At 41.3% G+C, this 15,802-nt stretch overlaps 2 protein-coding genes across 2 annotated transcripts in view; one reads left to right on the forward strand and one right to left on the reverse strand.

Annotated features, from left to right (window-relative positions):
- CCDC73 (coiled-coil domain containing 73) overlaps positions 1–1,945 on the forward strand; it is a 53,812-nt gene extending 51,867 nt beyond the window's left edge. The window contains exon 21 of the mRNA XM_042837217.1: positions 988–1,945. Coding sequence (XP_042693151.1) covers positions 988–1,203 — 216 coding nt within the window. The 3' untranslated portion in view covers positions 1,204–1,945. The remainder of the gene's footprint in view (positions 1–987) is intronic.
- Positions 1,809–15,334, reverse strand: EIF3M (eukaryotic translation initiation factor 3 subunit M). The gene is made up of 11 exons (XM_042837208.1): positions 15,228–15,334; positions 14,431–14,563; positions 13,723–13,861; positions 13,180–13,303; positions 12,572–12,666; positions 8,134–8,217; positions 6,729–6,828; positions 6,181–6,262; positions 3,036–3,179; positions 2,492–2,552; positions 1,809–2,073 (listed from the first exon to the last, which is right to left on the reverse strand). The coding sequence occupies exons 1-11, from the start codon at positions 15,267–15,269 to the stop codon at positions 1,953–1,955; spliced, it is 1,125 nt and encodes a 374-aa protein (XP_042693142.1). The 5' UTR covers positions 15,270–15,334; the 3' UTR covers positions 1,809–1,952.
- Between the last annotated feature and the right edge of the window lie 468 nt (positions 15,335–15,802).

A 15,802-nucleotide genomic window follows, 5' to 3' on the forward strand; every position in this document is an offset into this window, starting at 1 on the left:
AATTTGACAGGCAGCATTTTTTTTCCAATAGGTAAATTGAACAATGTGCACTGTTTGTATTCTAAACTTCAAGAAATGATTGTATGCTGCAGAAGGAAAGTCTTTTAATTATTAGTCCATGTAGCAGCATGTAGTGATGCACTACAAATTACCCCTCTTTAAATTTCAGTCTGTTTAAAAAAAAAATCTATGCTAAACTGAAAACAGGCCCTCAGACTGTGGCTTACAAGCAGTTAGGCCAGTTACCCAGTGTTCAAAAATGGCTCAACAGGGCCTCACCTCACAATCCATGTCAAATAGAATCGCCCTAGCATGCAACTTCCTGGACATTACATTGAGATCTCAAGAACCACTGCAGTGCTGGCTCCATGTAACCCGTTTTGTTGTGAGCTTGTGGCTGCTGCAGCATCTTGGCCTCTCCAGGAGGCACGCAGCATACAGCTATGTGGAGAAAGCTCATTGTTCAAGCAAAAAAACTGCTTCCCTGATTTGTTGCTCGATTTGGATATATATAAAACTATTCAGAGAACAAAAAGGTCTTTAACATGTAAAGCCAAATGCTTACAGACCTTGCTTCAGTTAATGATGTTTGTTTTCTCACCTACTAAGCTAAGCAGAGAGGGAGTTAACACTACAAACCTCATGATTTTGGGTTTAGTTAATCAAATTATTGCACAGTACTGGAAGTGTCAATTGCAACATTAAACTGTTTAATTGAACTATTTATTTTGCTAATCTGCATTCTAGTGCAAGGTTGTCTTTTTTATTCCTTCTCTTCTGCATCAAGTCCTGTGTGAAGGTTAGGTTTACAAATTTATCAAGTCTTCCATTTTCGAGCTGAAGTAAGCATCTCAAATAAAACATTCTTTCCAATTGACTTATTTTTCTGTTCACGCTTCCCTGCGTGCTTAATGTCACATTACTGGGAGCAATCTGAACATCTGTATCTGAATTTTTTTAACTATCACTCTTTTCTTTTTCTGACAGGTGAAAGAAGGATTTACTGCTTTGAATGAGCAGAAGTCATCTCCCATGACTGTAACTCCAGCACAAAGTGAAAGAACGATGGGAGAGGAGGACAGATGTCCTACTCATAATTCCACTGTACAAAATCAAACAGAAGAAATTGAGAAATTCATCAATTTGGAAAGACTTTGCTCATCAAGAAAAAGAAAACATGAAGACAGTAAAAAGCAGTGGTAGGAGATGGATAAACCACTTCTATAAGCCAAGTTGGTAGAGCTATTCCTATGTAGTGTATATTCATGTACTTCCACGCTTACTACAGGCTAAACACTGTTTGTTTAAAAATAGATGCAACTCTAATTAATTAATCTGTTTCTACAATCAAATGCAAGCAAGTTGTTATGAATTTGGCCTGAAGTTAAAAGTTCACAAGTTAGATGTTGTAATAAGACTTTACACAGTGTTAAACCAGTGCCCAGATCTTCTAGTCTGTGTTGACAGACTGCTCTGTTTTTGAACACTGCTGCAAAACATAACTGTTCTTATGGACTCATGCCACTTAGGGTTGCTATAGTAGGTTCTGTGAAAACAATCCCTCTTTCCCCACTCAAACTGGGGTATGACTTACAAAGTCTCACTTCTGGTTCATGTTCCTCCTCCTCCAGGATAACAGTAACCTCTCACTTCAGTTACTTATACCATCACTTTCCTCACCTCCCTCCCCCCCTACCTCTTGTCAAACAGCAATCTTCATATGAGAAACCTAAATAAATAACAAGAACAAAAGAAACAGGATACTGCTACTGTCAGTTATTTCTAATTATATAAGAAAATCAACAAGAGATCTTCCCACATTTTATTGCTTTTCTGTTCCACTTTAGAATACTCATCTTCTTCAAACCAATTGTATACATTTTGGAAACATTCACGCATGGTCAAGGTTTTGAATAAAATGTATCTATTGCAAGACGATTCTAGGTTATGCTTTAGGTGTCTGAGAGACTGAGAAGACTGTTTTTGACTTGATTCAAATTTTGTTTCCAGGTGTTTAGAGTATCATACAATTGCTGCCACTGCTGCTTTCCAAAAGTCCGATGTGTGCTGTGACTAGAGAAGTAAAACAAGATCAGGTGATTATTAGATGTAATACTCGCCTAGCAATTTTTTACAGCATTACTTAAATCTCACACGTGAGCAGGGAAGTTTTTATTTTCTGTAAGAAGCTGCACTTCACCAGTTACAGAATTTTGTAGCCTTCCCAAATATTTAAAGCAATGCTAGTCATTAGTATTCTTGTCACTATTAGGTCATTAAATGAAATGTGCTGGAAAATAGGACTCTTTCATTAAATAAGCTAATCACATTCAGTCTGAGCTTTAATAAAATTATGATAAATAGCAACTACTTAACTATCACCAAGTGCTAGGAACAATACCTTGCCTCTAGTTAAAATATTCTACAACTGTAAGTGAAATAATTAGAACATACTAAGTTCTACAAAATGCTACGAAGAATTAAGTCTTACCTGACAACTACTTTCCTCTGTGTCTGATCTATTTTGCAGTATACCATCTTTGTCTTTACAGCTGCAAAAAAGAAATGCTGTTTTAAGCCCTATTTTCAAGATAGGGTGATGTCATGTTGCATAAGCCTCCTATAAAACAGTAGTTCACCTAACACAGTTTTGCTGCCAGCTTTAACAATTCAATAGGCAGAAATGCAAAATGACGTTATAAGATGGATGCATCTTGCTCTTATTGATGTCAAACTGAACTATTAAAGAAGCTTATAAAAATAATAATAAATACTCCTACAAACCAATAGTTTTAATGACAGCAAACAACACCAGGTGACAAACCTGTAAACAATTTATTAGACAATTATTTGAAATGTTTCCCATGACTACGAAAGTAACTCTTTCAAAGTCATACATTCAAGCACAAAAGTTTTACAGATACATTTGTACTGGAATAGAATTGAACACTTCTCTCAATGTTTAGTGTTAGCTCAGAAGACTATATGGGGTACAGTTCATTAGCACTGTATAAAGTACTTGGTACAGCTCTTACCATCAATGACAAATGCTTCTACATCATCAGCTCCAATCTGAAGTTCCTGTTGCATTGTGTCAAATGATATTTCTTTATTCTCTACAGCCATGCCCATGAAAGTAAGTAGCCTCATTTTTGCCATATTCTGTTCATGCAACAAGCCTGTGTGAAAAGTATTGACGGTTTATGGATATTAATTCAAGAATACCTAGTTTACTTTTCATGGTTTTTACTACATATTCTTCCAATAATTTAGAATTTCACATAGTGAAAACATTCTACCTGGCTTTATCAATGTTTTTTGAGGTAATATTTATTCCTGCATCCTCCTTGCTAAAGCACCTACTTTACTCATGAATTCACCAAGACCCAATCGTCAGTAAAATGAATATCCAAAAGGAAGAGAGTGCAGAGTTTTCTGAACCCCTGAGGACATCATCAGAACTTGGGCTGTAAGGGCACAGGTGATGTTTTCAGTTGGATCATCAGGAAGCATAGCAGTGCACTGCAAGAAAAATACCTGGTGATGTGAAAGCCTTCCTCCAGCCTCACTGCTCGTTCACATGTATGTACTTTAAAAGACTGTCATGGCTCAGCAGCGTAACATTTCTGTCCCCTAAACACGTGTCCTGAGTAGCTGCTTACACTGTATTATAAAAGCACTGAGTTACATGCATGTTCACTGCTTCTACTATCTAAAAAAAAAAAGTGCTCTGCAAGAGCATGTAAACAGGTGCCAAGATGTGTTAGAGCTTTTGCAGGGTAGTATGAATGGCAACTCTAAGAACAGAACCCTGGGCTTGCACAGGTAAAGCTGAGTTCTCTCTCTCTGCAGGCGAACAGAGCTGCCCTTGGATGAGCCAAGGCCTTTCTTTATCAAGTTCTCCATGGCACCAACTAGGCTTCACTGGAGGTTCCTTTAAAATGAGCAGCAATCATTTGGTTTTGGAGTGACATTATAAGCATCCACACGGCTTCACTAAATATTTAAGTTTGGAATTTATAACATCCGTACTCTAATAGGAAAGCACATTAGTAGAGGACATCATGTTGTGTTAATTAGCTGTAATTATGATGCAGGCTCCCTATTTGGCACCAATTCAACAAAAACGTGATCACTATAACTCATACGAATGAGGAGCATCAGAAAATATACCTGAGTTTAATGGAAATCTACAAGCATCAAAAAATCAATTAGCACACATTAACCCTAATTAACAAATGCAAATGAGATGCTGATTAACTTTCTGAAAAAGGCTGCTGATAATACCAGATTAAATGTGGACATGTTAGGGCGACTCAGTTGACACAGACAATGCTACTGCTGGCCTAAGTTGTCAGCATTAATAAAACAACAAATTGTAACCAACTGAAGCCACCTGTAGGAGCCTTCACTGCACAGCTTTCGTGGACCAATCTTTACTGGCTCTGACCCAAATAAAGCTGATTTTGCAACAGCTCTGAAATTATCAACATCCTTCTTTATTTGAAGCCCAACACTTGAGAGAATTGGGAGAGAGAGAAAGAGAATGATTAAACACACGTGTTTTGGGGAACAGATCTGGATGTTTTAGAGCAGTGCTGAATGCCTCCTCAAACAATCATACTGTGCTCTGCACTGACCTGCCACTGCTTTTCAGAAAGCACAGCTGAAAGAAGTAGACCAAGATCCAAGCATTGCAGTTGGAACTGCTTCAGAATCTCTACCTCAGCCATAGCTGAAAGGCATTCAGAATTTCCTGAGTGCACCACAAAGAAGGTGAGAAATCAAGGCAAGGCGGAAGGTGGTTTTTCAAAACAGCTGTACAGATATTGAAGGGTTTTGCTAGATCACCTGAATACCAGACATACTGAAAATAGGGAGACCTTATACTCACAGTTAAACGTAGATACAGGAAGGCAAAGCAAAATAAATGCTGACTGTTGTATGATGTACAGATATAAGCACAGCTGCATTTTAAGCAAATACTTCCATGGGCGAGTACCGAACTGATAAACCATTCCAACACATAAAAGTAACTGCTATATAAAAAAATCTCTCCCCTTAGAAAGAAAAGTATAGAATGTCCACACAGTGAATGTTTAGATAGAGAGACAAGTGATCATGTTATCCTGTGCACACATGTACAAACTACTGAAAACTTGCTGCTAATTTTTATCTTCAAAAAAAAGAACAAAACTATTATTTTAACACTCAGAGTACCAGCACTTTTAAGCTTTGAGGGTAATTATTCCCAGAATTATACCACACTCCATTAAACAAAATAATGCATATGTTAAAAGGCTGCACTAAACTCAGCTTTAGCAAAACTATGCCTTTATTCAAATGCATTCACTTCGTGTTCAAGTGTCATTTCAAAATCAAAGTTATAAAAAAAAAATAATCAGATTTTATGGAAACATTTATTCATTACTAATATGTCAAAACCTTAATGCAGTAATAAAAAAATCTGCATCATTGAGCAATTTCTGCATTGTCACTGACCCCTGTCCTAAAAAGCTGGAATATAAAAAACGTAATTTTAATGCACGCAATAGCTTATGAACCAGTGCTCCTTTGAAACAGTCAATTACACATCAACGGGGGAGTGTCACAGTGTTAATTACTACTCCTTTTTTCCACAGTGTGTAAATAAAGAGGGTGCTGACATTAACATTCCATCACATCGCTCCATGTGATGAAACAAATTAACTGGGACAGACTGTGACTCGCCAGGTCTAACGCAGCAGCACACGCGCACACAGCACACTGCCTGCATCTCTTACCTTGCAGTTCAGGGCAACTATCTGAGGTATTTGCTGTTATAAAGTTACTGATCATTAAAAAAACACTGTTAAGAGATTTACACAAGCTGCTGTCTCGCTTATTGGAGTTGTCATCTCCGACCCAGCCTGACGTACCAATGCAGTAAATATTCCCTCCCGAAGGGTTTAAGGGAATGAAGTGGAGAAGAACAGATTCTATTTGGAACCCCTAAAACAGCTTGTTCTAGCATATCTAACAAACCACACTTAGTCTGAGAGGTTGCAGTCTGATCCACTGTTTAGGAAAAAAAAAAAATCACTATTAAAATTCTGTCTTTGATATTTGGGTTGGAACTGAAGTCCTCTGCAGGTTCTATAATCTAAGCCATGTCAGAAATACAACGACTTGAAAACTTACCCAGGGAGTCAATGAAGTCTTTGTTGTTCTGATAAAACTTGACATAGGATGCTAGCTTAGCGCTTACAAAAATTGTCAAAAGCTAGAAGATGGAAAACAAATGTAAGAACAGTTTAAAGATTTTCCCTCTTTGGAGAATGCACAGACACATAAAACACCGTAAACACTACTGAACTGGGAAAAAACCAACAAATAAACAACCCCCACAACAATGAAAGCTGCAGTTCTTCGAAAGTCTCCTACTGAAAGCCAAGGCAATCTGTGCTGTGCTTATTTTCTCAGATCAGAAAGACAGTTTTGCCAAAAGAATTCATGGTGAAGGTGCAACTTGTAACTCATCTTCCAAAGCTTCTGAAGGGAAGCTTTCTATTACACATCTTACACGTAACATTTTAATTTTCTGATTCTAAGAACATTTTTTAAACAATAGTACATTGCAACTCGAGATTAATGACGCAGACCACTCTTCCAATGAATTTCCACAGACACTAACGAAGCAAGGGCTTCCTAAGACATTAAACCAGCTTGCCAAAAAGAAAGCTACTCACATCATGAATAAGTTCGCCCTCCAAAAATTTGACTGGTTTCAAGGCGAGAAGATGGTCAAAGAGAAAGGTATTTGGATCTTTCAATGCTCGTACAATACATCTAATAAGAAAAGAAAGATAATTACTTGCACAGCAATACACATTTTAAATGCAACTCCATTTGTTTTTCTTTGCTTTCCAGGAGATATTCCAGGGTTGTCAACTACGCTTACATATGAGGCATGTCACATTCCTAAGTAACTTTAATCTTTGCTTCACAGTTGGAAAAAAACAAGAGAGCAAACGCTCAGTACTCTGCCCCACATCACAATTAAAGTTCGCCAGGTGGTAGGACTACAGATGAACCTACCGTATCCAACTGTACATTTATTACAGCCAAACCTTCATTCCTCGTGGTGTTTTTACTGTCCTCCTAAAATTTCATAGAATTAAGTCGTTTAGGAAGATTAATTATACTTGAACATGTGACATAAAGCAGAGAAAACCTCAATACCAAACACTGCAAGACCCATGATTTATCAGTTGCAGCTCCAGACTATAAACAGTCCTAAAGTGTTTCTAGAACTCTAGATGAAAGCATTTGCTCGACAGCACATCAGAAGACTGTTAGTGCTACAGCAGTGCTGATGGCCTACACCACAACCCTGCCACGTAACGCACGCCCAGAAGAACCTCAAGTCTGCCTGGACTCAGCAGTGCAGTCAGCTCTAAGGAGGAACGTTCTCTGAGACCCGAAAGGCCTCCGTGGTGCTCACTGAGGTTTTCATTTTCTTATGCACAGATGTTTTAATTTTCAAAACGAGTCCTGATTTTTCTGCCAACTTACGTACAAGCTATTTCACACACAGCAGATCTATGTAACTCATTAAAAACCTGCGTTGGTCAGAGCAGTGGCAGGCAGAATGCAGAATTTTGCCTTTGGGAAAACACACTGTTAAGAACCAATTTGACTTCCAGCATATCCACAGAGTAGTTTTATTTTTTTTTTTTTTTTCATATTCTTAGCATTTGCTCCTAGAAAAGAGAGCAATAATTTCAATAGAAAGTGCTATCTGAAAAGAACGTTTAAGTTAAAGATTCAAATAACCAGCAAGTTAAAAAAAATTAAAAAAATCTGAAATCCAGGACGCCAATTCAACTTTGGATACTTTGAGATACCTGATGTAAACCACCTATTTTACAAAAGTTCAGCAGTGAGCAGCACTATTCCTGAGTGCTTGCACTGTGGAGTGAACCTAGAAACACCCAAACCTACCATAGGCTGCACACTCTTCACGAGGCCAGCAGTGCCACAGAAAAAAGGCCCCTGCCAACAAGGCCATTCCATCCTCTTTCACACGAGGCCATCGACACGATACTGCAGTACAGTAAAAACTTGTGAGGAAGCCAAGGAAGGCAGCATTACCTGTGAGCATCAACTCTAGCCTGGGAAGCGTTGTCCTCTGTGTAACTCCCCAGCAGTTCCACCATTACTTTTGCTGCGGTATCACTGGAGAAGAAAAACAAAGTCACCTTAGGATTGCTGAAAAACTACTTCCAAAACACTCAAATATTTAAATAATTCCGTCATGATGTTGCAGGTCAAGTTAAATTACACTTGAAAAGATGTAGATGATCCATTTTAATTCTAGTGGAAAGAACAAATTAACTAGATGTATTCTTTCAATTCTTGTTCTATAAAATGTTTATCTTCACCCTTCATTTCATTCTCTTAAATTGATAAATTACCTGCTGGTTATGGAAAAAGCTTTCTGAGCTAGGAACAGCTTTATATGGTTCACTAGAACGCTCCTCTTATGCACATCTGGATTTAATCATTGCAGAATAAGTAGCACTGCAAAGTTTATTTCAAATGTAAGACGGCATATCTTCAACAATATTTATGGTCAGAAAAATAGCTGTGTAAAAGCTCCCTTTTCTTCTTTCACAGATTGTCTCCAAGTACTCAGAGTGAGAGCTGCTCGTTTCACTGATGCAGTTAAGTGGCCAGCAATCCAAGCAACTCAGACTGCCATGAAGCAAGCAGCTCCCAACGCTGTGCTGACAGACAGCTTCTGGGAAAAAAAAGCATTCATTCTAAGAAAAAGGAGTAAACTCTGAGCCTTGTCTACCCAGATGATTTTTTTAAACAGCTCCTCAGTGTTACTGCGAACCATTCCAAGACAGATAAGAAAGAGACTGTGTCCTTTCAATTAATTTTTCTTTATTTTTATGCGTAAGTTCTCACCACTAGTGAGGCCAGCAACTTCTGATGCTTCTTTACAAAGTCTTCAGCCATAAAACAAAACACAAAAAGCATCATCCTATTTCTTATGGGATCCTCATTAACTATGAGGATAGTAGCTGCGATAGTTTGTCCAGACAGATAACAGACTTCATTGATGCCTCCTTAGTACTTAATATGGACACAGTAGGGTCTGGGTGCAGATACAACCAACACCTGGTAACAAGAACAGGAGCTCTGCAGAAATTCCCCGTGCATTCATACAGTCTGGCAACTGCTTTGGTGCAGGTATCCTTGGGATCCCCTTCGTGCAGTACTTCCTGAGGGCACAGGAAGGAAGGATGCTGTTCTCTCTGAGCTACAATGCAAAGCTACATTCTTCCTTCAAAGTGCTTCAATTGCAGATACAGGGAATTTCCCCCTGTGAAGAAATTTAACAGCATTCCAGTCGACCTCCAGAGATCATCGAGTCCAACCCCCCTGCCAAAGCAGGTTCCCTACAGCAGGTCGCACAGGACTACCTTTATACGGGTATTTATCATAAAACTCATAAAATTGCTATTTGACAGCTTCTCTGTAGAGTGAAGTTTTGTGCTCCCAAAGATACCACCGATGTTTTTGTGCTCCCAGCTCTCACAGATGTGCAGTGCAAATACTCAGACATCACGGGAAGAAGGCATTATCTCTAATTCAAGAGGTCAGCCTATGCTTTGGCATGGCACCTGATACTGCTGTGCAGAAGAACAGATAGCCACGTAACAGTGAAATAAAACAAATTTAGACAGCTTTGCACATACAAAGGTTGCTTCAAAACGAATCCCTCCTATTTATTTCCATAAAAACTACAAAGAGCACAGTAACACTGTCTAATGGATCAAATTCCCAGCTACAAAACACAACTTTCAGCACAATCACTGCCATTTGCTATGCATTTTTGCCAGAGGTGAACAAGAGCCTGCACACTGCACTTGTAAAAACCTGCATAGCTGACCAGAACGTGGCTTGTCTTTCACGCTGCTGTCGCCACTGCTGAAATGCATCAGCCACCACCTCGCTGGGCTCACATCCCCTGCCTGGTCTCTGCTCCCAAGCTTCCTGTGTGAAACTCTTCTGAGTCTCAACAAATATGTCAGGATCATTCTACTCCTTTTATTCCTTCATCTGAATCTATTCAGCATCACACCACTACTACACATCACGGTGTTTAAAGCACTAAGACAGGTCACCATTTTGCCAAAGGTCACTGCTAAAACTCTAAGCTACATCGGGCTGGAGCCTGGCATGAAATTCAGGGCCTCGTAGGAGAACACAACTCTTAAGCTACAAACAAGACATGCCTGCCTGCAAAACTTCACCTGTAACTGGAAAAGAAAACAGGTTGTATTACTTTGCAGTTTCATACCAACACAGCTACGCAAGTGCTGAACGTTAAGCAAGCTGACACAGAAAACTACCATAGAACCTTTATGGCAAGGATCAATCATAAGCAGCAGAGAAAGTAACTAACCTCTGGCAAAGTTCATTTGCCAAATACAAGAACCCAGAAACACGCGACACCAGCTGTCAATTTTCCAGCTGCCACTACCGATTTTTCTTTAGCTGATCGATGGAAAGATAAGAGTGCCTCTTCAAAGAGCTCAAGGCAATTCTGATCATCAGAAAAAAAGAAACTTCCATCAGGGATGGAAAAGATTCAATAAAACAAGCTTTTCAGGAGCTGTTTGCTACCAAGGTCGCTGGGGAAAGCCATCTCTTCTGCCACGTGAACTGAAGTTAAAACATAAAAGAAGCCAAAGGACCAAGATTCCATTCCTTTCAACGTTTTTTTTCTCCTTGATCATAAATCAACAAAGTAACTGAGGTATGATTTTTACTGCTTATTTTTCAGTTCCCACTTATCTTCCCATACCGCTGCACCGAGCAGCATTCCTGTGTGCTACAGCTGGAATGCTGCTGTGCGTTTCCCATACGATTGCAAATACTGCCCACTGATCCAGGAGAGTGAACCAGGTCAAAGGTGCTGGGGTCACTTCTTGTTTTCTTTCCTGGAGAAGAGTGTAAGTGCTCTGAAAAATTGCTCTACTCACTGCAAAGCTCACTGCAACAGATGGAAAGGACACTGAGTGCAGAAGTAATATATTACAGTTTGTAGAAGTTTTTAATGCCTCACTTAAAAAATATTACTGGTAAGCAAAAATGTCATTTTTTTCTGAAACTGGGCAGCTAACTGCTGAATAATCTTGGCAGTAAGCTTACTGTGGCACCGAGAACAAAAGCTAGAAGTTTAATTCACATATTTTGATAGTAAAACTAGTTAAAACATAATTCGCTACGAAATACGGGAAGAGCTAATTAAAACCTCTGAATAAATCAATAGGATGAGAAATATTTCAGGAGTGAGAGCATTACAGCTTATGAGTGTAATACTGTAAAACAGAAGTGCTATGTTGTATATGAAGTCCGATTAACATTTTTGCAATGATTTTGACCAGTTTAAATCTGTTATGAAGCATCATCAATGCAAAAGCATTTTAACGTTAATGACAGGAAATTGCCTTCATGTTGCAGCTCAGAGTAACAACTCCATGAGGATTAATCACCCCTAAACGGAGATTCAGTAAAAATGATCCTGCTCTGCTGACACAGCGTTTGCAGGCTACAGTTGCACGAGGCCAGAATAAGCTAACTCTCCTGCCAGAAAAAACTCTCCTCCTACTGTGACAGCTCCACACCTGCCTTTCTTCCGCAGAAAGGTCACCTCCCCATCCAATCCACTGTTCAGCTGCACAAGTGCCTGCAGCAGCATGTGCACACAAGCGGATGGGGGAAGAAGCTCTTCCTTCTGCAGCAGTACAGTGTCATGCACATACAGGAAATGCTGCTCTCCCTCCTGCCACAACCCGCAGCAGGGACAGTTTAGACAGACCAATACAGTTGTGGAATACACGCTGCAACCACTTCAGCCTGTATCAACAGCCCTGGCCAATACATTCTAATCACCCTATCACGTATCCAAGATTAATTGATGACAACTCTCAGTTAAGATTCACACTAATTTACAGGCACGGTACAGACGGCATTGCTTTACATGCCAGAACACACTGGTCTGCCAAGTTTGTTAGATCAAAGATGCCTCTTACGATCCAGGATAATGATTTAAAATAGTCAAGCAGGTATTCTGCAGACATTAATTTTGATGACTGCTAGAAATCTTTGTCTTAAAGGTAATGTTTATATTAGAAGACTGATTCCGTTAACTGTGATTGATAAGCCTCCCAAAGTCATTAAAAGAGACAGCACTGCCATGCACCAACACGTCAAAAGTGCAATTAAACTTATGCCTAATAAACCTGGCATAACACTACCATGCTTGAAGATTAACATTTACAAAAAGGAATAGTTTTATTTTGGGAGTCTGTAGCTGATTTGCTACTAATTAATATTCTCTAAGAAACGGTTTAATGCAAGACTGCTTAAAACAAAAGAGAAAGCAACAGATATATTTGGACTGAATTATTAGTTCAGATTAATTTTAAAAGTGCCATGAGAAATAGTTCTCCTAATATGACTTGCAATACATGAATGTAAAATGCAGTGATCTATTCCTTGTTTTTTATACCTCTTTTTGCAGTCTACGAGGACATCATACAGCAGCCTTAGAAGAGTGTGCTTTTTGTCTGTGCTGAGGTTCCAGTCAGAAATCCATTTTCGGACCTAAGTAAAATACAAGTGAAAAGGAAGCACTGGAAAAAAGCTAAAACAAAACTGTAGTTATTGACTCTCAAGCAGAAAAGGATTCAAAATAATCTTTCACAGAGATCTATCCTCTGCATCCTCTGACTAGCAGGCTCCCCATGTACAATGCAGAAGTTTCAGTCTGCATTCTCTGTGTTACTCCTTAAGGACAAGAAATTCCATTACACTGTGATTCCAGAGCATGCAACACCATGTCCCCAGTTCCTGATCTAAGCTCCTCGCTGTCGCTGTATCGCAAGAAACACCCATGGAACTACGGGCAGAAGCAGAGACAAAAAATAAACGGCAGCTTGATCTAGATTCCACATGTAGACCTTTAAAAGGTAAAAAGTTTTGTGTTCTACATTTCTATTTCATAGGCTCTAGCAATTTTTAGCAGGAAGAGATGGCCTGTGTCAACTCCGAGTAATACTTAGTGAAATGCAGTGCGGTTAATACAGAGGCCACCACCTGCAGCACCACAGTAATTACCTGATCTAATTCAGTTGGAATGTACTGGATGGCACCACATGATGAAGCCACTTTAAGAAGGCTGCAGTACACTGTGTATCTCACAGGAGTGTTCTTATCCATACCATGGAAGAGATTGCTCAGTCTAAACCACAAACAACAAAAAACTGAGTTAAAAAGGCTTAGGAAAACATTTAGGAAAAAAGGAATGCGTATCAACGTTTCCAGTCATGCGTGTGCTTGTACAAAGCACCTGGCAGCACCATAAGTCCATGCTGAATTGTAACAGTGTTCAGTTTTATAACAGGTTCCAGCAGAGAAGCCAAAAGCTCTGTGCATTTTTAAGTTCACAATACTTAGCAGAGAAAGTACAACAGTAATTGATTTTATGATGAGTAGTATTCAGGTTGGTTTTCTTTCGTTTTTTTTTTTTTTTTTTACATTTTTCCCTCCAACAGACAAATCTTAATCCGACATCCTATGCTATGATCTAGAGAGATGCACAAAATAATGCACTCACTCTGCAAGATAGCACTGCCTCACCTTTCTCTGTGAAATACTTACAGCTGCAGCCTGAGGGACGGGCGCTCTCCTTCCCGAAATTTCACTAACTTCTCACACAGACTTTCAATCAGTGCTTCTTGTTTGTCGGGTTCCAGGATCAGAAGCAAAGAGACTACGCTGTTCATGACACTCTCAACATCTGCACAGAACAAAATATGCAGCTGCTTAGAATTGCCAGCAACCCTCATCATCAGTAGCAGCTATTTGGTGCTGCAGTTACCTCTGCTGTGCATACTCATTTTGCAAAATACTGCAAAAGATAAAACGCCAACATTGCCAATGTTTTCTTCAGAATATACAAGAGATTTGGCTCAATGTGGTCTTCTGGTCTCCTAGTCGCAGACGTTTAGTCTTGATTGTTTTGCTACCTGTTTGATCTGCCACCAGAAACATTAACTAGCCCTGAGTCTTTATCAAACAACTCTCAGAGGGAAAACTGGTTTCATATACAACTCAGGTGCCTTCATAACAAGCACAGCCTCGCTCCACTGCTGACTCCTTCAAAGGGCAGCAGACATTTGAAGAAGGGAGGGGCAGAGCAAATGCAAATTTCACATGGCCTTGCTGGAAGTACCTGCAGTTTCACAAATACGCATGTGTTAACATGCAAGCAATGTGACACAGCTCTAAATTCTGCTCACGGTTACTCATTTGAAAACATGAATTGCGGTATGTTTAGCAGAACTGGCGACACTTGAAGTGACAAACCTTTGTCATCCTCTTTCAGGCACACATCACAAACTTCAATGATCTGTGCCAAGTCAACATGAAGTCCCCCTTCAGAGTTTTCTTCAGAGATTTCAGCTCCCTTGGACTTCAGGTAAGCTCGAAGTTCTGCAGCCTTAAAAGAAACACCCACAACAGTCGGTTTGTGAACAGCAATGTTAAAGTAACAGAATTTCTTACAGATTTTTCTTCCACAATCACTTCTCTTCCCCTGCTGCTCACGCAGCAGCTGACCTTGTTTGGCATCACCCAGTATCCCATAGCACGCCCTCTCCCCAACAACAGCATATAACCCGAACACCAGTTCAGTGTGAGGCAGGAACTGAGAGCATCACCTCATTGCTGAGCTTTCTCACAGTGGGTACGTGCCACTACTACAGAGTGCAGTCAAAGACAAAAACAGGCGAAGCCCATGACACGTACTGCTTTAGTACTGAAGTAGTTATCACTTCATAACAAAGCACTGCAGAAGAGACCACAGAGCAAAGCATGAGGGAGGTGGCAGCTCCTCAAGAGGCAGCGCCGAGACCAGGCGTCTCTCCGAACCCGGGCTTTCTTTAACGCGCTTCTTCCCACCCGAGCTGCGCCGCTGGGCGGGGAGCGCGGCAACCCCGGCACGACAGGGCCTCCCAGGGCCGGAGCCGCCTCCCAGCCTGAGGCCCGGCTCCTGCGGCGGAGGGGCCCGCCGCGGGCAAACGGCTGCCCTCCCGCTTCTCGCTCCCCTCCCGGCCGCCCCGCGCCTGCCCGCAGCTCCGCCGGGCCGCCCCCCGACAGCTGACCTGGTCCTCTTCCGTGATGTCGATGAACGCGGGGACGCTCATGACTGCAGCACAGGCTGCCGCGGCCGGCCCGAGCACGCCGCCGCACCGGAAAGACGGAGCGGCTTCCGGTGCCGCGAGACACCCACTTCCGCTTCCTCGGGGAGGGGAGAGGCGCGTGGGGGGTGCCGGGAGGGCGGGGGGAAGGGGGGACACGCTCGCGCCACGCCCTCACCTGGCGCCCATTTCGCGCCCCCTTCGCGCCGCGCGCTCGGCTCGTGCCCCCGGCTCGTGCCCCACTTTCCCACCCCGCTTTCCCGCCCGCGCCTCGCGCCGCAGCTCGCGGCCGTTGGTGCTGAAGGGCTCTGAGGCGGCGGCTGCGAAGGTGCGGGTTGGGAGGTAGCTGGGAAGAGCCGGCAGTTGGCAACTGACAGCGAACTCGGGGGATTTACAGCGTAAAGTGAAAAAATCGCACCGTGCTTAAAAATACAGTGGGCTGTTTTTGTTGTCCTGGAAATTCCCTCTAAAAACGTCGTGATTCTCGGCAAATCGAATCCCGATGGATTCGCTGTTTGGACAGCAGGAGTTCCACCCCG

The sequence above is a fragment of the Centrocercus urophasianus genome, unplaced genomic scaffold (assembly GCF_019232065.1).
Source record: "Centrocercus urophasianus isolate 14NV4802_14NV808 unplaced genomic scaffold, USGS_Curo_1.0 seq_7, whole genome shotgun sequence".
Taxonomy (NCBI): domain Eukaryota; kingdom Metazoa; phylum Chordata; class Aves; order Galliformes; family Phasianidae; genus Centrocercus; species Centrocercus urophasianus.